The following is a 23023-nucleotide window of genomic DNA, read 5'->3' on the forward strand; positions in this document are numbered from 1 at the left end:
ACTTCCTGATATCTAACCTAAACCTTCCCTGATGCAGTTTCAGGCTGTGCCCTCTCGTCCTGTCCCTTGTTGCCTGGGAAAAGAGCCCAGCCCCCACCTGACTCCCTTCAGGCAGTTGTAGAGAGTGATAAGGTCCTCCCCAAGTCTCCTCCAGGCTAAACACCCCCAACTCCCTCAGCCTCTCCTCATAGGAGATTCCCTCTAATCCCTTCCCCAGCCTCGTTGCTCTCCTCTGGACCCGCTCCAGCACCTCTTTCTTGAAGTGAGGGACGCAGAACTGCACACAGCACTTGAGGTGAGGCCTCACCAGTGCTGAGTACAGGGGCAGATCCCACTGTCTATGTCATTGATGAAGATACTAAACAGCAATGGTCCCAGTACAGACCCCTGAGGGACCCCACTTCTCACTGATACCCATCTGGACATCCGGCTATTGGCCACTACCCTCTGTATGTGACCATCCAACCAATTCCTTATTCAAACAGTCCACCCATCAAATCCATATTGTGGGAGACTGTGTCAAAGGCCTTGCAGAAGTCCAAAAAGATGACATGCATAGCTCTTTGCTTGTGCACTGATGAAGTCAATCTATCACAGAAGGCCACTAGATTGGTCAGGCAGGACTTACCTTTGATGAAGTCATGCCAGCTGTCTCAAATCACCTTCCTGTCCTCCATGTGCCTTAGCATAGCTTCTAGGAGGATCTGTTCCATGATCTTTCCAGGCACAGAGGTGAGGCTGACAAGTCGGTAGTTCCCAGGGTCATCCATTTTATCCTTTTTAGAAATGCGTGCAAGGTTTCCCTTTTTCGAGTTGTCAGGGACTTACCTGACTGCTGTGACTTTTCAAATATCATAGAGAGTGGTTTGGCAACTACATCAGCCAATTCCCTCAGGACTCTGGGATATATCACATCACATCACATCAGGTACCATAGACTTTTGTATGTTCAGGTTCCTCAAGGAACTCAGGTCACGAACCTGATCTTCTTTTAGAGTGGGAGGGACTCTTCTCCCCTGGTCCCTGTCTTGCAGTCCATGCATTCAAAAGATATGGGAAGAAATGCTGCCAGTGAAGACTGAGACAGAAACATTGTTGAGTAACTCAGCCTTCTCCTCATCTGTTGCTACCATCTTGTCAGTCTTGCTCCTCTGGGGGCTATGCTTTCTTTGACCTTCCTTTTCTGTTTGACATACCTGTAGAAGCCCTTATAATAGTTTGGGTCCTTTGCCAAGTTCAGCTCCAGCTGTGCCTTGACCTTCCTGACCACAACCCTACAGAGACGGGCAGTGTACTTATCTTTCCAGGATATCTGCTTCCACTAATGTCCCAGCTTCCACTGCCTGTGTATTTCCTTCTTGCCCTTTAGTTTGACCAGCAGGTCTCAACTCCTCTGTGTCAGTCTCTTGCCTTGCTTTTCTGATTGCTTATGACCGGGGATGAAGAGCTCTTCTGCTCTATGGAAAATGTCCTTCAAGATCTGCCATCTCTGTTCTGCTCCCTTGTCCCTGAGGGCAATTTCCCAAGGGTTCCCCTTGACTAACTCAGTTATTTCATTCTAGGTGCTATAGTTAAACAATTTTAATTCTACTCCCTCTGTATAAAAACATCTGTCCCTGCTTTGCAAGGCTTTTCATTGTCTTTGTGTTGGTAATTTGACTGTCATACTTTATTTTTTATCTGTAATGGTCTTCATGAAGTGTTATTCAAAGTAAGGAACACAGTTGAAGATTGCTTTTTTTGAAAGAACTGAACTTGCTGTTACTGAGGCCGTTCCTTTACCTATCAAGTACGTTTTCAGATTCTGAACAGTATTCTTCATCTCTGATGAGACATTGGTAATATTAGTCCAGGTCTGGTGAAATAATTTTTGCAGCTAAGTATGTGCTGGGTTCCCACTGAGGACAAATGGAGTTTCATAGATGAAGAACATATGGAATAAGGTCTGAAGTTCCTTTTTCCTTATAATTACAAACTATCTTTGGCGTGAATTGGTTCTGCCAGGTGCTGAGCAGCTTCTGGAGATTCTGGGTCTCACAACATTCCAGAAAGTCTATTAGAGTCCCGTATTTTGGGTCCAGTAAATGCCTTCCTAGCTGGTTAGTCTATAGTGACATGGAGATTACACTGTGTATTTAAGTAGTCTCCAGCTGACTTTGATGTTTCAAAACCATGACAGATGCACATGAAGAGTAATTCTGGTAAAATTTCATGCACTTTATATGCTGACATCACTTTAGGCATCCTATTACTGTATTTGAATTGGGAGATCAAAGAGATATTTTAGTTATCTGCTAAATATGCTTAATGTTCTTAAAAAAAGCTAGATTGAATTTGATTGCAGAAAATTACATATTTCTTTGCTAAATCTTCTTTTTTCATGTTGTATTTCTTTCTCCTGATTGCTTTGTAATGTGTACTCATGTTAACTATTAACTGTTTAAATTGATTCGTAGACATTACCACAGATGAGATATGATGGAGGACTAAAGTTAGTTACCAAGGTATTCTGTTATCTCAGCTGTGAAACTCAGTGTAGGAATATGGGAGGGATTAAAAAAAATAATAGTACCAATTGTTCTTCCAGTTTTCCTGTGAGTATTGTAACAGGCTTCCATATGCACAGTGGTGAGCACTGCTTTGAAGGTTATCTACATTTTAGTTCTTCCATCACAGACAGACAACTGAATGGCTTACAATAGCTAATGGAAAGGGTCAGCTTTGGCCAAAGATTTGAGTGTGCAAAGAACACAGGACAGAAATGCTTTATATGTCTCAGCTAACAAAATCAAAATATTAAAATGTGTTCATCATATTGATGGTGTTGGGTTTCTGTCATTGGTAGGTAAGAAGTCTGATATTCAGAAAGCTGAGGTCAGTAAGCGGTGTGAGTCAACAGTTTTGATATTAAGGAGGATCTAAAAGGAAAGAAAGCATGGTTAAATGATGTCAATCCATTCATCTGTTCCTTCCAGCTGCTCAAGTCAATGGTGAATCATCTGGTCCAGAAAAGCATTGACAACTCTTTTTGCTGTCCCCCAAACAGAATTAAATTTGAGAAGATTAATAATGTATTGGTTTTTTTTTCAAAAGAGCTTTAAATAGTTGATCCTAAATGAATCTGTTTGCTTGGGTTTGGTCACTGCATTTGTTGAAGTTTATTGCAGGAAAAAAAGTGGTTCATTGGTCTAAAGATAAAAGGAAAATGAGTGGAATAAATTGTTTTCTATGAAAGAAGTGTCTGTTCCTAGAAGAAAGATCTGAAAAAATTAATCAAATTAAATAAAAGGCAAGTTAAAGTGACGTGAAGGAAACTGAAAAATATAGAAATTAATGGGATCCTGCTGTTGAATATTTTTCAAACTACAAAAACAAAGGAGAGCTTTCTTTGAAACAGCAAGAGAAAGCCCAATTGATAATAGGTTTAGAAAATATGACCTAAAAGTTGCAATTAAATGAGTTTCTGAGTCTAGAAAGAAGACTTGAGAAGATATCATAGCCTTCAAATAGGTAAAAGCTTCTGTGAGAAAATAAATAAATTGTTCACCATGTTCACTAAGGTTAAACCACGAAGCAATGGATTTAAAGTACGTCAGGAGAGCTATAGGTCAGATATAAGAAAAATAATAGATATCTGTAGATGTAGATACAATGAAATATATGAAGTCTTGCTAACTGAAGAATTTTTTAAAACAGCTCAGATAAATACATGTTAGGTATGATGCAAGTTTCTTTTTGGATAAAGAGATGAAAAGGATGTTGAGGTTCCTAGCCGCATACTGCTTAGTTAATAAAACAAAAATACACAAAAATAATTTTATAAAAGAGAGGGCAATTGAAACAAAGATTCAAAATAGCACAGGTACAAGACAAGACTTTGGTCTTGAACAGCACATCAGCTATGATACTAGACAAAATTAGTTGCTAAATGTTTAAAATAATGCTTAAAATAGTAGAGGCTTTTTCCTGTTATGCATTTTCTCTTTGTACTTTTGGAGCATTTTACATTGAGTATTTTGAGAGACAGGATATTAATCTATATGAACTGAACTAATTAAATTTGGTGACTCCTGTCTTTCTATGGTAAAAAAATGCAGCAGGAGGACTATATCAATGTATTTTTCCAACTGTCATACAACCTTCTGTTGCTCTAACTAATAACACACTCAAGACTATGTTGATCTGTGCTTTGATTTTCTCTAACCTTTTAATCTTATTGAATTCCCTGGGGAGATCTTTGCTCCTTTGTCTGCAGGCTTAAATATTTTTTCCTCCTGAAACCACATGTTTTCTGAGGTAGTATGATGAGAAGAGGCAGCATTTCACTGGTACAAAATGGTTTTTGCCATTTTTTTCTGAAGGAGTGCAGTTAGTGCTTCTTTAAAAAGGTTCTCTGCCATCACTTACAGAGGAGAGGATGTTTATAAGTAGTTATATTTGGCTGGTGAAGTACCCACTGACTGGAAAAGGGGAAACAACCCCCCCATTTTAAAAAAAAAAAAAAAAAGGAAGACCCAGGCAACCACTGTCCAGTCAGTCTCACCTCTGTGCCTGGTAAGGTCATAGAGCAGATCCTTCTGAAGGCTCTGCTATGGCACATGGAAAAAAGTGGAGGCGATTGGTGGCACCCAACATGGCTTCACCAAGGGAAAATCCTGCCCAACAAATCTGGTGGCTTTTTATGATGGAGTAACAGAATCAATTGACAAGGGAAGAGCAACTATGTCATCTGCCTGGACTTGTGCAAGGCCTTTGACACTGTCCCACATGACATCCTGGTCTCCAAGTTGGAAAGACACGGATTTGATTAATGGACCATTAGGTGGATAAGGAACTGGCTGGAAGATTGCACTCAAAGAGTTGCAGTCAATGGCTCAGTGTCCAAGTGGAGACCAGTGACAAGTGGTGTCCCTAAGGGATCAGTACTTGGACTGGTACTATTTAGCATCTTTGTTGGCAACATGGACATTGAGTGCACCCTCAGCAAGTTTGCCAACGGCACAAAGTTGTGTGGTGCAGTCAACATGCTGGAGGGAAGGGATGCCATCAAGGGGGTCCTTGACAAGCTTGAGAGGTGGGCGCAGACCAACCTCATGAAGTTGAACAAGGCCAAGTGTAAGGTCCTGCACCTGGGTCAAGGCAATCCCAAGCACAGATACAGGCTGGGCAATGAGTGGATTGAGAGCAGTCCCAGGGAGAAGGATTTGGGCGTGTTGGTGGATGATAAGATCAACATGAGCCAACAACATGCTCTTCCAGCCCAGAAAGCCACCCGTGTCCTGGGATGCCTCAGAGGTGTGTGACCAGAAGGTCAAGGGAGGTGATTCTGCCCCTCTACTCTGCCCTTGTGGGACCCCACCTGGAATGCGGCATCCAGCTCTGGAACCCCAACACGTGAAAGACGTGGAGCTGTTGGAGTGAGTCCAGAGGAGGGCTGCCAAGATGATCAGAAGGCTGGAACACCTCTCCTGTGAGGACAAGCTGAGAGTTAGGCTTGTTCAGCCTGGAAAAGAGAAGGCTTGGGGAGACCTTATAGCAACCATCCAATACCTGAAGGGGACCTACGGAAAGGCTGGGGAGGGACTTTGTACAAGGGCCTGTAGTGATAGGATGAGGGGTAGTGAGTGGAAGCTGGAAGAGTGTAGGCTTGGACTAGATATAAGGAAGAAGTTCTTTACCCTGAGGGTGGTGAGGCACTGGAACAGGTTACCCAGGGAGGTTGTGGGTGCACCATCCCCGCAATTGTTCAAGTCCAGGTTGGATAGAGCCTTGAGCAACTTGATCTAGTGGGAGATGTCCCTGCCATGGCAGGGGAGTTGGAACTGGATAATCTTTGAGGTCCCTTCCAAGCCAAATCATTCTATGATTCTGTGATCTTATAACTCAGGTAACAATCTGCATACATTAATTTAAAATAGTGTTTCAACAGTAGCAACATTTTTTTGATATTTTTTTTCCATATAAAGAAATCTGATTAACTGATTTTTTTCCTTGATCTTCCCTCTTTAGCTTTGGCTAGGATTATTAACTTCCAATAACTGGGAATTTCTGAGATACTCAGTTATCTTGTGCAATTCCACTTTGTCTCCTCAGGACATTATGTGTACAGTCTAAGGAACGCTGTGAGTCTGTGCTTGGGATTGTAGGTCTGCAGTGGCCAGAAGATACTGACTGCACTCAATTTCCAGATGAGAACTCAGACAACCAAACTTGTCTAACACCAGATGAAGATGTAGAAGGTACTTTTACAAACATATCTAACAAGAAAGTAAAGATTTTATTAGGTTGCCAAAGACATTTATTTTTCTTGGAAATTATTCCAAACTGGGTTTCAGGGAATTTGGATACCTACAGTTTGTAGATTAGAGGAAGTTCTCATGAGAAATCTGTTTGAAGGAAGGATCAATTACTTTCAATCTGTGAAAATCAGTGTCTGAGATTTGTTGCTAACACCACACCTACTGCTTGCTTGTGTTTATACTTCAATTTCTTACCTATTTAGATGATACAATAATGCTTTTCTAACCAAGAGGCAAGACTCGTGGCAATCTTAAAAGAGCTGAGTCCCATGACAGCTCTGAAAAATACTGTAATTGTAGTGTCTTTGCCAGCTGTTGTTTGCTCTTGGTTTTTATTTGGGGAAGGTATTTTAGAGAGTTGTGCTAAACTAGCTTCAGTAGCAACTGACAAGTTTTAGTTTTTGAATTCAGCCATAATAGTAATTGTAGTGGGTGTGAACAAAAGCAATTGCCTTCAGTGCTTCTAGATATTCTTTATATGTGTGAAGAGAGAATCTGAGCAGCTTTTCCTTCTGCAGTGGCAATCAGATGTGAGATCTGTGGAGATTCTGACAGACCTTTTCATTTTCTTACCAAAATGCCAATGAAATAGCTGCGGAAATAGTGAGATGGTGTGTGCTACAGTGCCTGCAATGTCATGTTCAGTTCACACTCTTCTCTGCCTACTCACCTACATGATGATGTCAGTCTTTCCACAACCTTGATCTTGCTCAGAGAAAGCAATGGGCAAAAGCTAGTTAAGTCTATAGTTCTTTTAGTGACGATGTCTTGCTGTGAATATAGCGAAAGAATCACAAAAAATCAGTGAGGCACATATAGCTGGCACGTAGTATTATTTCTTCAAGCAAAGTCCATGTGCACAAGTACCACTGGGAGGATTTTGTAAAAACATGTAACATGTAGTAATCAAATCCTCTACTGTGAGACTCTTTGAGAGATAAGGAGATAGTTTCCCTCTGCAGCAGCAGGCTGATGGAAAGGAATTGTCTGTTAGTACACAGCAGTGTATAGGAGAAGAAGAGTAAGATTTTGGCACAACAAGGTGAGTTATAGAAAAATAACATAATGTTATTTTCTCAGGTGTCAAGTGTCTTCTAACCTTCCTCCCTGTGTTATTAGATCATTTGGCTTTGAAATGTAACAGAACGGTTATACTTTAAATATACTACTGCATACAGGGCTAGCCTGTTCTGTTTCTAGAGATAAATTCTTGTAAAATCAGTGAAAAAGAAGGGGGGTTTAAAATGCTTTTAAAAAAAGTGTCTTGTCAGAGTTGTTTTGGGTTCATTTATTGCTAGAATTTTATGTTGATTCAATGCCAGTTTTCTACTGATATTTCTAATGTTGGTTAGAAAGTCTTCCCTGGGAAGTTTAAAACCTCTTATAAATATTTCTGAAAAAAACTCTACACATGTAACAAAACAAACTAAGGTTCAGAGATCATTTAAAATGTTTATGATTACAAGATATAGTAGGTGATTTTCCAACTTAAGCTATAATTGGCAGAGTTATTACAATGTGCTGAATTGCTTCTCTTCCAGAGAGTGCTGAATCCAAGAATGCTGCTGGCCAAGTCAGTATGCATTACAAACTTAGTTCTTTTCATAATGAGTTATTCTTAAACATTGGCAGTATAGTTCACATACCTTTTATAGTTAGAATGTTATTTTTTAAGGCTCCCGAGTCGATATTTTTGTACAACTGTTTATTGAATCCTAAAATTTGCCCAAGCAACTACACGGTATTAAATATCTGAGAGATTTTACAGGGAGGAATAACAAGAAGCAAAGTATGATGGAGGTTTTACATCAAAGTCAGTGATGTGTACGATGTGAAAAAATGGGTGGTTTTTTCCAAACTATCTAAATAAAGCTTTCTCAAAATAGTACTCTGTAATATGAGGCAGAAGCAATGTAAGCGTTAGTTAGTGGATATTTATAGGTGGTTTTCTAATAAGCACACAATCAGCAAAATACATTTTGTGTATAGCACTGTATGCCAGTTATTTGGCAAAGCTTTAAAATTTGTCAGAGGGTAGCATGTGAGGGACAGGTCTGGAAAATATTGCTCCACCCCATTCACAGTGCAGTTGTTAAAACGGGTCTTGGCTGCTGCATAGTTCTAGTTTAGTATCACCCAAGCTTTCTATTCCTGGCATTTACGCTTCGGAAACAGTCACAGTGATAAATACGTAAGTGGCCATGTGAGAATTGAGTTTGTGGCTTATGGAGTCATGTTTCTCTCTGTTCCTTGTCATTGGCAGAATGCTCACCCAGTCACTTCAAGTGCCGGTCTGGGAGGTGTGTCCTGGCATCCAGAAGATGTGATGGTCAAGCTGATTGTGAGGATGATAGTGATGAGGACAGCTGTGGTAAACAAATTTGATGAGTTGGATCTTTTGAATGGAGAGTAGTTGAAGCATTAGAAAATGAATTTTGTTGTTCCTTCAGTTATTTGAATGATAGCATGACAGTACAGAGGATAAGCCCCCTTTTCTGCAACAAAAATATATTTGAAAACTGTTTTTTTAAGGCTAGTGACACTAAAATAACTTAGGAAGCATCTTCCTTGATTAACATCAATACAATTTATGATATTTGATCATTTTGATTCTACTAACCATATTCCAGGATAGTTGAGTGTTCTTCTAGTAATTAAGATTAAAAATACCACAGATTTAATTTGATATTGCTGGAGGTTCTAATGAGCTGAAATGTGACTTCCTGTAGTTTAAATCTTGAATTCATAAATATAGTTTTAAATTTGTACATGGTAATGTTATCATTGTGATGTATTGACAAAAGATGTGTGTTGCTGAAGTCAATTTTTTACTGCAAGTGTCAAGAATTTCAAGTTTTTTTAAGGTAGGTCAACCTCAAGCTGTAGGTACAAGGATAAAGTGGTAACCACAAAGTCTGTTCTCCAGTATATTTCTTAGCTTACTTATGGTAGAGATGCTCTTGACTTTTAACTTAAGGGGCATGTATTGAGCTTGAGAACCAACAAATATCTTGGTCACTATTTATCCTCGTATGTGCTAGCAGGAGGAGAATTTTGATAAAGAGAAGGGAGTTTATACTATTTCTTTATGTGACTAAAATGTAGCCTCCATGGAGTTCTGCATGCTGGCCTGGCATCCCTTGGGACAAAGAGAACAATTCTACATCACTAAGGATTTAGAGAAGAGGTGTGAATATGAGCAAAGGGTTGGAAAGCATTCCAGCAGAGTAGGGCTAAAGCACACAACTTGGCATTTTTTAACAGAGAGCAGGTTAAGATGGAAGCAGAGCAACATAACTGTGGCAAAAACCTTTCTGCTCAGCTGCACGAAAATGAAATAAGATCCAATATCTGAAAGCTAGGCTAAAATTCAAGCTTGTCAGCTCTATAAAATGTTTCTTTATTAAGTGCTGATTGTTTTACTGAGTGTAGTAACCAGGGAGTTGTTTATCACTAAGGCACAATGTATTCTCAGCCTCTGGAAATTTTAAAATCAGTCTTGTATTCTTTATCCTCTTTCTGTCCCATTCCCCTCCCGCCTGCAAAAAGGAAGCAAAAATAAAAAGCTATGCTCACTGAAACAGGATTTAATACTAGGTCATTCTCTTGTTTGGATTATGAAGGAAAGGCAGAGCTGATGATTACAGTGACTTTTTCAGACTTTGTCATCTCTTTACCTTTGAATCAGTTGTCACAATTGTCCTCTCTGCCAAATATTCTTTGTTGCCACTGGTTCTTAACTCCTTAGAACACTAATTGCTATGCGTCTTCTAGGATAATTTTATTCTCCTAGACATTAACATGTGAAATATTGGTCCAATATATAACATTCATTTATCAAATGGATCTCTCTGTGTCGTCTAGACAGAATGTCGCTAGCAATTAGCAGAATTCTTATCAGTTTCTATAAATATGGAAGAATGCATCTGCTAGGAGATTACTGCTGTCGGAGTGACATTACATTGACCAGGGGTAATACTGTTACTGAAGAACAGAAAGTCCTTGTAGAGCTCCAGGAGTAACTCGTGACTCATTCATATTCCGTGTGTGCAGGACAAAATCAAAACTTGATGATCTTTCCATGTGTAAATGGCTAGCTCACAGTTTATTAGATTTATCATTTGAAATTGATTTTATGCCATTAAATAACAGGCAACATTTAAATTAAAAACCTTGTATCTGAAGTGCCTTAAATGACAGGCATAGAACAACTTCTCAGTGCCAGGAGAAGGCTGGAAAAGACTAGCTACAGCTTTTGTGTGCTTAAGCTACTCTGGCCAACAGTCCTAAGGGACTAAGGTATACTCTGCCCATGCAGAGTAGAGCTGTATTTAGCACCTAGTGTCTCCTCCTGTTGGGAATCCCTGTCATATTTTCACATGATCTTTGTGAGAGGAAATCTCACACATAAAATTGCAGCAAAATCCTAAGATTTAGTGCCGATTAGACTAGGATCTGGGAGAAAATTTGACCCACATTTCTGAATGTGAGACTTCTGGGTGCATCTCAGCAAAGGGTGAGGAAGATAATTTCTGAAACTTATTATTCTGATAGATGTGAAGAGAGTTAGTGGTATTAAGTGTGCCCAATTGTAACTGGTCATATTAATTTACTAGCTGCTGAGCAATGTGTCTGGCAGAGAGCAGAAGAGGTTGCTAGAAGGATATTAAAGAAATTGAGGACATAACATTCCAACCCAGTGTTGTCCTTCACTGTTTTCTACAGCCTGACTGTAGTGTTTTAATTGAGAGAAAAATTTGGAGGTCCTAATATTAATGACTTAATAGTAATTGCATAGGGAATATGTCTATGAATTACAAATGGTAACTTGCTTCATATTTTGAAGAAGAATGATGGTAAGGTCATCTGTGAATCCCTGTCTCTTGCCAAAACATATGTTTGAGATGGTAGTAATGTAAATATGGACAAGTTTTCCTACCTCAATTTTCACTTCCATTTCATTGTCATTGAATTAAAAATGTATGTCACAAAAATATTTAGAGGAAAACTATAAGTACACCAAACAATAGATGGCTTCTACCAACCAAACAGTGTATTTAAACACTGAATTCAATAAGTAGTGATTTTTAGCTAGGGAATTGTCTCTGTATTTGTCTATATTGTACTCAAAGATAAATTTTGGAGAGTAATGGTACGCTTCACAGTGTAACACTCTAATGTGTGATGAAGGGAAAAAGCAAATATGTATTTAATTAATTGCAAACTGCTAAAAATAGCAAGGTTCATAAATTATATGTTTTAAGCTTTTTAATTTTATTTTCATATCAATTTACTAACATAACTGACATTCTTTGTTCTTTTAGAGTAAACGTTTTTGTTTGATTTCAATTAATTTTTCATTAATAATAATCACAGATATGCAAGGAACAGATCGGGAAAATGGTGATACCCAAGAAAGTTCTTTTATCCCATGGAATTAGATTCACAGGTTCAAGGCCTATTTGTCTTTCTGTGCTGTAATATTTATTTACATAGCCTTTTGAATTTAATCAAAATCAAGCACACCACACGTCCGGTTATGGTTAAAACATGAGTAGATTTTTCCAGTAATCATATGAGCTAGTAGTGATTCTCTGGTTCATGTTTGTAAGATACTTACTTCTAAAATAACATTTCTTGGAAGCAACATATCTACTTAGTATTTTGATGCCAATAGGCTGATGTATTTCCAGGTTCAGGCAACCAGAGGTGCTGTTTCAAATGTGATTTGGGAGTTTATACCTCAGCTATTTGTGTGTGGGGACATCAGGGCTGTCACCTGAATTTGAGCTTGGATTAAAACGAAAACTGGTAGTATAATCTATAGAACAGGCCAAACAAGGCAATCAAACCAGCTTTTTCAGTCCGGAGAACACAATTGTTTTTATGGCTTCCTGTAAAACCAGGATGTCAGATGTGCAGGACATTGATATGTCAAAGTATTTAAACTGGTATCACCGTGAAGTGATTTATTAGTTGATGGAAATGAATAGTGAAATAAAAGAAGATAAAACACTTTTCTTAAATGTACCCTATTCCATTCTTAATTTCCTCTAGACGACTAACAGGAATTTTACTGTCAAAGCACTTTGACATGGTTTTATAAGTGTTCCTCTTGAAATCAGAGAGGCTGGTTAGCAGAACTTGGAAGAGACAATAATGCAGTGTGTGCCCTGCATTTCTAATCTTTACAAACTGGTTTGGTCTCAGAGTACAGAACCAGGAAGACTCTTTGTGGTCAGCACTTCAAGCCATCTCTCTACCTTTCATTGTGATCTGTATTAGATTCTATATCAGCACTGCCAGAAAAAGTTAGGTATTTCATGGAGATTCCATGCTGTCATAGTCTTTGCTTTTGAAAGACTGCATGGTATGCTTTTAAAAGAAACTCTACGAAATTCAGGGTTAGAAAAGTTTATGTATCAAGAGTGTATTTCGAGAGTAGTGGTGTATTGGTTTTGATCTAATTGAGCTGATGCCTAAACCATTACTAATAGATATAGGTAGAAAAATATAGGTTATTATTTAAAAAGCACTGAAGTATTAGGAAGTGTTATATATTTTATGCCCATTTATCGATTGCACACTGTGACAATCTTATTTCCATTTCTTTGTTAGTAACTACTCTTGGTACCTTTTAAAATGTATATTGCAAGTAAAGATATTTGGGGTGTTTTAGGATTATTAAGGAAGAGGAAAACAGTTGATTGATGTTGCATGCAGGTGTTTCAAAAGTGTGTTTCTCTGCCTCCAGGTTGTAGAGAAAGGGGTCTTTGGGAGTGTCCTTTGAAGAAGCAATGCATCAAACACGCCATGATCTGTGATGGTTTCCCAGACTGCCCTGACATGATGGATGAGAAGAATTGCTGTAAGTGCTTATAAAGTTTGCTAGTTCCCTAAGGGGCTGATCACATTTTTGGGATATTGGGGTGCAAAACAAATGAAATTAAAAAGATTTTCTACAGACAGAAAGGCTTAGTCATTCTCTCGGTTTCCTCTTCAGTTTTTATATAGCACAAGTTTATCTCCTTCCTCATCTTGTGTCCTGTGTTGTTCACATCCTTGGATCCTTGCTATCTCCTTGGCCACTTAGGTCCTCCCTCTTCCTCTCTCTCTCCCTCCTCCTTGTTGTGTCTTTGTGCTTTTTTTGCTTCTTGATTCCTTCCAACTTTTCTCAACTTCATTCCATGTAAGTATAGCTGTTCACTGCTTCTTTCCTTAATTTCCACTTGATTCTCCTGATCTGTCCTTCATAAAATTTCATATGTCTGCCTGCCTTGTTTGATTTCTCTTCTGCTTAATACTTCCTAGATTCTGTCTGCCCACTTGGCTTCACAGTCGTTTTCTACAGTCCGAACTGTGATAAGTATCAGGGATCCGAAACTTGGTGTGGTACGCTCCTGGTATGGGCATACTGCCCATGTGCACAGTGTAAATTGGCTCAAAGTGCTGGCAGTATGCAGTAGGCCCCCTGGTCCCCTGCAGGAGCTGCCCCGTGTTCTGTTCCACTACACAGCTGACTAGTAAGATGAGAAGAGGTGGAAGATCTGCAGACAGCAACTGTTTAGCAGGCTCCCACACTGATGTGAAGTTGGGAGTGGGTGCCATGAGATGTTAGCTTCGCTTTCCTGAATGCTGGTACTCTGAATTCTCTTCTTTTGAGAAAACCTGGTATGTGGGCATGTCCCTAAGACAAGGAACTAAAAAGGACGTGCTGGGTGACACTCAGCCTCCACAAGAAGACAGATGCTTGATAAACTTAGTGAAAGCTCAAATTTTAGTTCTCTGGGTAATCCTGGTATTTCAGCATTTTTGCTGGAATTGTAGGATATAATTTTACAGTTCAAAAAAAGTTTCTCCTGAGGCTCTGGAGTTCTGTTGGAAGGAATAGGATGGTAGGTACATTTTATGTGCTGTGTGGAGCACATGAATGTATTTGCCAAAATGATTGACACGCTGCATATATAACTAGATCTAACTTTATTTTTGGAAGAGGCAAGTCACAGAATGTTTAATCTGCTTTTAATTGTTGAAGGTTATACCATTCGACTTCCAAGCAGTCTGTATGCTGTAATGTAACAAAAAAAGGAAGATGTTATTAAAGTGATTTGCTCATGATCACACATTAAGATCATGGCTGAGAAAAGATTCTCTGAGGGCTTAGGTTAAGCTAGTCTATAATTATTAACTGTGTTTCCTCTCTACTTTTGTGTTGGGGCTTAAATATTCTAAAATGGCAGTGAAGTTTCCCTGGCTGAGGGCTGCTGGCTTTTGAAATATGCTCTCTCTGGACGGCAGAATTAGAAAGCTTTTTCTAGTTTCGCATACTTTATTCCAGAGCCAGAAAGATCACTTACGTCAGAGTGGGTGGCACTGCCTGCTCTATTTGTATGGTTTTTACAGTTGAGTACATTTTTTGCACTAGTGTTGCAAATAAATGCTTGGTTTGTATGGCAGTATAGATGCCATATGACAGCCAGACATAGGCAGAACTGAATGCAGCTTCCGTCCACATAGTCTCCTTTTCCGCCCTTCCCCAGCTCTCAAAATTCCCTAACGTGGGGTTTATTGAAGCTGGAAGAGAGGTGTGTTAGTGAGGAGGGTACAGTAACGCTACACATCTGTCTTTTGAGAAGGGATTTTTCATAGTTGGGGGAAAGCTAAAAGTCACTTGCAAATACAAGCTCTTGTGGTTCCTGCACTGGACAGATATTCAGAAATCCCTATCTAATGCTTTCAGCTGGCAGCCTGTAAGTTGGAGCATGTCTATCAGTTACCCATCTCTAAAGCAGAGATGAAAATAATTTCATTATTTTAAATAGCAAAGGAGGATATGAAAGTGGACATAGAATTGCTCTGAATGAAAGGAAATGCATATGCATTTTCAAAGAACATGAAGAAATAAACAGATTTGGAGCAGTCTCCTGAAAAGCATGGAACACATTTTTTTTCATTGAATGCTTCTAAGAGGCTTAGACAGGTTTTGTCACAGATCTTGCCATGACCCTTCCTTCCCTTTGAGTTGTAGTGCCCTCTGCCAGTGCCTGGCAGCAACCACTTTCTGTCTTAGTGATGTCCATCCTGACATCCATGTGTGTCACTTTCTTGGTCTGTAAATCTCACCTTCATCCTACTTCTCATTTTTTCAGTCTCAATGTGAACTTCGCTCTGATCATTTCTTTCTCAGAGTGAAACATGTTTTTGGCCCTTGCAGCATTTTGTGAAGAGAGTGAACTTGAATGTGCCAATCACGAATGTGTGCCACGTGAGCTCTGGTGTGATGGGCAAGCAGACTGCAGCGACAGCTCAGATGAGTGGGACTGTGGTAAGTTCCCACTGTGGTGCACCCTGCCAGGAAGGGAGTTTGGATGATGGTAGTAATCACTGGTGATTCCATTTCGAATACAGTTGCGGTGGAGAGATGCTCCCTTTATTTTTAACAAAGGGAGACTGGGTTGAGGTTGGGAAGACGTGCAGGAAGGTGGGCAAGAGAGATGGGAAAGGCTCACTGTCAAGTGTCACAGTGCAAAGCTGTACGAAAAGTGACATGGCAGGGAACTTCTAAAATGTGTAAATGATGTCTAAAATCATTTAGAAATGGTGTGCATAGAAGAGAGAGTACGAAGACATTCAGATGTAGAATTGATTTGGGCAAAACTTCTAGGCTCTGATTCTGTTCTTGTGACAGTCAGTGTGAAATTCCCACTGACTGCAATGGTGCAGGTTCAGAGCTTATGAACAGAAGATAGTCCTACTACATCCCTTTTGCACTGGCCAAAGACCTACAGAATGATGTAACCTGCTATTGCTATTTATATTCAGCTTAGGCCTTCTGCTTTTATGTGTTGTTAAAGTTGAGCTCTCCAAGTATTCGGTCTTCAAATAAAAATGAAGGTGGCTTTCAAAAAAATTGTGCTGACAAGCAGCAGTTTGGAAAGTGGTAGTATGTCATCTGAAATTTCACTGAAATAATGTGTTGCTGTACATGATGGTAGTTTGTATTACTAAGTTTTGAGATGGCTTGTATGTAATTTTATATACAGAAGAAATGTGCACTGTGGCTTACAGAGTGTTTTGCATTGATATTGAAGTAGATTTTATAAATATTTTGAAACATTGAAAATTGTGTGAACATTAATAAACAACAGCATTTAATAAAACCTATGCATCAGAGAAGAATGGTTTTAGAAACGCGTATTTGAAAAGGAGTAATCTGGGATTAATACGTACCTTTCTTAGGAGGAGAGAGGCTTCTGCACCTTCAGCAGATAGGAAGAATTCGTAATGACTGGCTATGTTAAGATTAGTGCTATTAAAGCCAAAGTCACAAGGAACAGTTCAACTAAAACCAGTATTTGTTTGGGGAAGAAATGCACATAACCCAACACCTTCTAAGGGATCCTAGAAAGGGAAGGATATAAATTTCCATTCTGGGGCATTTTGAGAGGTTTTTTATGTGTGATAAAAGCAGTTCACATGGTTCTATACATGGATTAAGAGAGAAGCAATGGTCATGATCTTTCTTGTAAACAGTAGTTGTTTTTTCTTTCTCTAATTACACCTACATATTGCTATGACAGTGCATATTACTGAGAGTCAAATGATGGTATCACTCATACATCAATCAGCATTCATCCCACAAATTACTTAGTGATTTCAGTTGGACTGTTTGTGGGGTAATATATCATTTAACAAGGTAAAGGCTATTAGAAACCCATGTGAACCTGCGCTGGTGAGTCAAGAGTATTCTGGTTTATTCTAATCCTCAAGAGGCCTTTGCTGTTTAGGGTCTCATTCTATTCAGTGTTAGCAAGGTTCTGATAGCCATGGTTGCCTTGGTTTTAAATTGCATAGCTACTGAGCATACAAAATCAGCAGAAGTGCAGCATTTTGGAAAACTCTTCTGAATGTAGTTTTATGGAATTGGTATGCCATTTATAAAACTAACTGAAGTTGTTCTTTTTCTTTGCAGTTACCCTGTCTAAAAACATGAGTTCCAAGAGGTTCCTGACCATTCACAGGTCAGCTGCTGACAACCATGTTTGTGCTGATGAGTGGCAAGAAAATTTAAGCCAACTGGCCTGCAATCAGATGGGTTTAGGGTAAGGTCAGTAGTTTGTAGCATTGATGAATTTCTTAGGACAGTTGGGAGTGCTGCAGTTGGATGTGAATGATCATTGATCACTATAATGTTAGACCTTATTTGGGAATGGTTCATTGAGTAAAGAAGTAATGAAATTTTGTGAACTATGGCAGGAACAAAAGCTCGCTAAAATCTAGGCACTTTCACCACTTTATATTACATGATTGTTATTAACAGAATGTGTTGAAAAGATAGTGATGTCTTGCCAAGCTTCAGTATTTGAACTTACAGTTGTTGCTGAGGCTCAGAATTGTTTGGTAATGTGATACTCTGTGTCTTCCTAAAGAATTAAAGCAGACTTGTCTTTGGAAACACAGGAAAATTTCACTGCATTCATTTGCATTCTAAAGTAAGTACTGTGAGCTAGCCAAGCAGGTATGTTAAACTCTGAACAATGAATTGTTGAAGAGAGAGCTTTCTGTGTGGAACGCAGAGGAAAGAAAAAAGGCCGTATGTATAATCTTTCTTACTGCATGCACGCTAAAGCAGTAGCTGCTTTATGGATTAGTTGATGCAAAGTGTAACTCTTGGATAGAAACCCAGTTCATCTGCTCTGATATTCAAAGCTGTCTTTTACTAGGAAAAGACAAGCCTGATGGAATAGAAGGATATTGTTTGTCAGTCTCTGATCTGCAAACTGAATCATAGATTCATTGGGTTGGGTTGGAAGGGGTCCAACCCCTGTCCAGTGAGCAGGGACATCTTTAACTTGAGCAGGTTGCTCAGAGCCCCATCAAGCCTGACTTTGAATGTCTCCAGCGATGGCGCCTCCACCACCTCTCTGGGCAACCTATTCCTCTGGGCAACTTGTTCCAGTGTTTCAACACCCTTAAAGAACTTCTTCCTAATGTCTAATCTAAATCTACCCTGCTTGAGTTTAAAACCATTGCCCCTTGTCCTATCACTACAAGCCCTTGTAAGCAGTCCCTTCCCAGCTTTCTTGTAGGTCCCCATCAGGTACTGGAAGGCTGATATAAGGTCCCTCTGGAGCCTTCTCTTCTCCAGGCGGAACAACCCCAAGTCTCTCAGCCCATCTTTGTAGGAGAGGTTCTCCAGCCCTCTGATCATCTTTGTGGCCCTCCTCTGGACCTACTCCAACAGATCTGTGTCCTTCTTGTGTTGGGGGCTCCAGAGCTGGACACAGTACTCCAGGTGAAGTCTCAGGAGAGGAGAGGGGTAGAATCACTGCTCTCAATCTGCTGGACATGCTTCTTTTGATTGTCTTTTCTGTCTGCCTTTTACCTCTACATATACTGACATAACATTAGTTATATGATGAAGCGGAGATTGTATGATATATAGGAGTTCCATGCCACTGTGAAATCTCATCTAAAGCTGTAAACTGTTGGCTATCATTTCCTGCATCCATTATTTATTTGACTATTTTTTTTAATTTGGTAATAAGAAGGTCTGATTATGAGGTTGATAACATTGCTGTGTTTTGTAAGGTTTTTCCAGTCACTGTTGAGGGTACAGATAAATTAAGCTGTACATTGAACAGAGCTCAAATAATGACAAAAAAATCCTTTTTATCCTTTTTTTAATAAATGCAACATATTTTAAGCAGTGGTTTTCTTCAGGTATGCACAATTCATTTCACTCCTTCAAAAACTTAAAGCTGCAAATCTAGAAATTCTGCCCATGTTGTAGCACACTGCAGAAACCCCCAGTTTTGTGGCTATGCACATTTCTTTAGTAAAGACTTACAATGACACTCGATTTTGATTTAATAATTCTCTTGTTTTGGCTTAGAGAAAAATAGTGCACATGAAATAGCAAAGTTGAGACTTCTTAATACTTTAAGCCATGACTTATAATGAATGGTAGCATATGGTATTTTTATTTTCTATAAAGCTTTAATAATTAGTTTTCATAACCACCTCTGATGCTTTCCCAAATGACACCTCCCAGTTGCTATATAATGTGGTAATGCTTAAAATGCAGAAAACTGTGCAAGTTCCAAGCATTGTCTGAAAGGCATTGGACTAATGGTGGCTGTTGCTCAAGTTATGCAATGTGTGTTCTTAGCAGTTCATATGTTTTCCTCTAGTGCAAAAATAATATTAGATATGAAATAAACTTTTGTTTATAATGCTAAGAGTTAAATGGGAACTGTTTGTTTAAGTCTTAAGTTTCACAATTTACAGCAAGAGGAGAGTATCAGATCACCTGGCTGCCTGTTCATCTCAGGGTGGATAGTTTCACTCAGAGACTTCTGATTGAGTCCCAAATTTAGGTAGACTAAAGCATGCCTCTGGGAATTAGGTTTCCTGCTAACACAGGTAGAGAATGGAGCAGCAGTCACCATCAGCGTCTCACATCAAAGCTCAGCTCTACCCTGGTGTGTGCTGTAGGGGCTCTGCTGCTCAAGATGGGTATACCATGCAGGTCCAGAACATTATTTTAGAAGGCTGTAGATTTCTCTTGATGTTTAGTCAAAGAAAACCATTTTCATATGCTCTGAAGTCCATAGTTTTTGTTGACGGAATGGTGGTCATAGAGCTGTGGCCTGCTGACGTCTGAAATTTGACAAACCAGAAGTTAGTGGAGTTCCTCTATGGCAACGGGAGTGGAATAGTCTGTGAAACAGAAAAGATATGGCTAAGCAAAGAAATACATTCTAATGATTGATTGCAAATCCTTTTCAAATTATTTTATGTAACAGCTTGTACAAACAGCATTATAACCCCCTCCTTTTTTTTTAGATTAATAGGGACCTCCAAATCAAATTTACTCAGTTTAACACTAAATAGATATTAAATCAGTCCTGAAAATTCGTTCTGCGATCTGCAAGTAGAAGTGTTTTTTCTGGGTAGCGTTATTACCAGTAGAGCTATGGCAACATTTTCTAGTGAATAGTAATTCTGTAAAGGGCAATGTTGAACAAAAATAACAGCAAATTTTGTTCAAATTCAGTGAATAGTTTCCACAGGGGAAAAAAGATTGAAAAGTCAAGTTGCAGCTTTTTAAAATGAAACACAGAAAATTTTATTTCAAAAATATTTTTCTCTGAAATGTATCCATCTTTTAAAAATTAAATGCTAATTAAATGAAAGAGTTTAATCTGAAGTTGAATTAAATTTTCCAGTTAAGAAAATACATATTGTATTTGAAGTTTTAAATTTAGATGGCCCAAAATAGTCTTTTTTACGTTTAGCTAAAAAATCATACTTCATGAATCCTACAACTCAGAGACTCAAATGACAGAGAAAAAGCAAGCATATAGTTTTTTTCAGCGTAATTACTTGCTAACTCATGCTTGATAGGGTAGAGAAGTCTATCATTTAGAAGATAAGACTTACTGTCGTTCTGAAATATCACAGTGACTACCTACTTTCCACCAAAAATTTTAAGAACTATTTAATCATACATGTTTTAGTTTTCTGTCAATGCTGTAAATCTTTTTAATTTCAATTTTCTATGTCTTCATATATTTTCACATTGAAATTTCAGATTTCTCTGATTTCAGTGCTGTTAAAATCAGTGTTTTGATCTTTTCCTCCATATTGTATGGCACAGCCATGGCTTTGTAGAATTCTGCTCGAGACCAAGAAACATCTTAACCAGTGAGTAAATACAGACAGGACACAGATGTTTTTCCAGCTCTGAAATAGACCTAATTTGTTTTATATAAGCACCCATAAACGCAATATTCATTGTCTTCTGGCATAGCACAAGGCTTCCTTTTTCAAGCTTGCTGTCATATGACACTTAAAACAATAGACTTATAGAAGCTGTACAGAAGAATGTCACTTCTAATGAAGGGAGAAGGAATCCAGTTTGTGTTTCATACTTTATTCTAAACTTGCAGTTTTAATATGTTTGAGAGACTTTTCCACAATGAAATAGGGAGAATTAAGTACTAATACCATTTCTATACAGAAGTATCCCAAATATGTTACTTCTAATGATGAACAGAATAGTAACTTCATAACCTAAAATTAGTCTCTGCCTTCTATTTTTGGTTATTTTTTTCATTATGATTTAGTATGTAAGGCATAATGTTCTTTGTGCTTCACTATGAACTATACTATAAAGTGCACTATCAACCTAGCTGTGCAGGGCGATCAGAAGGTAGCAGGCTAGGACGCTTTGAAAACTATTATGTTAATATCTCCATTGTGCAGACTGACTTAATTTAGGTCAATTTCATCAGGCTACTAAAAAAAAACTTTCGCAAAAGAGCTAATTTCAGACTCAAAGATGTAGATTGATGTTGCAGCTAGCAGCTATAGCCTTGTTGCTGGAGTCTGTAAGAAACACAGTAAAGCAACATACTCTTATGAAGAAATTATACACCATGAGTTGATGTGGCTCTGTCTATTGAAAGATCCTTCTTCCCTTTTCTTTAGTATTAGATGAAAGGAGACAAGTGGTAGCCCTTGTCCATCCGAAAGCAAACTTTGTGTAAACATCATCTATAAAAAAATTATAGAAGGCATTCTAAATCCATAAATTAGGGCATAATGTTTCTAAGCTTATTATATCAAGCTGTGACCACCAAGGAAAAAAAGGCATAGTCGTAATTTTGTGAAGTGTAATACTTTTATCAATAAAATCTTAATAATTATAAGATTTCATATGAGCTTAATTGTCTTGTAGGTTGTTGCCCTGATTTAGAAATACATATCTGCTTAATGATGATTATAGCATCACAAGCTGTAATTCAGAACTGCAAGTTTCAGCAAAATAATCTGGTATTTGTGATAATATAGATTTGGATCCATCAGATGGCATGATACTTTAACTTCTTGCATATTTCTGAGTTGCATATTTTATAGATTAGACACTGATTACAACTACATAAAATAGCACTGTACGCAGCTATGAAATGGTGAATATAAATGTTCACGGAAGATCATGAAGCAGAATGTTATCTTAAGAGAATAAGTTTGTGTATGTTTGGTGGGAAGAACGGTGGGAAATAAGCAAAAGACAGGACAGAGGAAAGTTTGATGTGTTTGCTATAAGCAGGCACTGAGGAAGAAAGCTGATTTTGCTGGAGTTTTCTCTAAAAGGTGAAAAACCATGGTCTTTAAAAAAAGCTTGTTATTGCCTGCCTGCACATTCTGCTTAGTAGATCCTGGTACGATATTTGCTTAACATGCCCAGAGAAGGTTCTGAAAAATAAGTCATGTGATGGGCAGGGTCCAGGGGTGTGACCTCAGAGCTTAGTTAATTCTGCCAGCCCTGTTGAAAACATTCCCATATATTTGCACTGACAACTTCACCGTAAAACAGATTTTTTTTGCTTTGTGTTAATTTATGCAGTTGAGTGGGTAAAGGATACTGCACTTCTGTAAATCTCTAAAAAGAAATGTAGTTTATACTGAAGATTTGACTTACAGACAAACTAATAACCTGGCTGTCATTCCTTAGTATAGTTTTAGGACACATCACAATTTTTATGAGCTTTTCTCATTCTGTTTTCCATAAACTAGGATTTAGAATTTGGCCTTTGACCAGTGTTCAGGAGAGCCGTCCTTGAAAGTCCTTGTCATTGACAGGGATTGATGGCCAATCATGGATGGTTTTTTGTGGGATAGTTGCATGACTTATAAAGCCTTTTGAAAAATACACT

The 23023-nt window shown here is 38.5% G+C and overlaps 1 protein-coding gene across 1 annotated transcript in view; it reads left to right on the top strand.

The window, feature by feature from the left end:
* CORIN (corin, serine peptidase) overlaps positions 1-23023 on the top strand; it is a gene marked incomplete at its 5' end in the record, with an annotated part of 55845 nt that overhangs the window by 22147 nt on the left and 10675 nt on the right. Inside the window, 5 exons of the mRNA XM_009872604.1 lie at positions 6094-6239; positions 8563-8670; positions 13054-13167; positions 15514-15624; positions 17272-17401. Of these exons, the coding sequence (XP_009870906.1) occupies positions 6094-6239; positions 8563-8670; positions 13054-13167; positions 15514-15624; positions 17272-17401 (609 nt within the window). The remainder of the gene's footprint in view (positions 1-6093; positions 6240-8562; positions 8671-13053; positions 13168-15513; positions 15625-17271; positions 17402-23023) is intronic.

Source organism: Apaloderma vittatum, unplaced genomic scaffold (genome assembly GCF_000703405.1).
Source record: "Apaloderma vittatum isolate BGI_N311 unplaced genomic scaffold, ASM70340v1 scaffold11267, whole genome shotgun sequence".
NCBI classification, from domain to species: Eukaryota; Metazoa; Chordata; class Aves; order Trogoniformes; family Trogonidae; genus Apaloderma; species Apaloderma vittatum.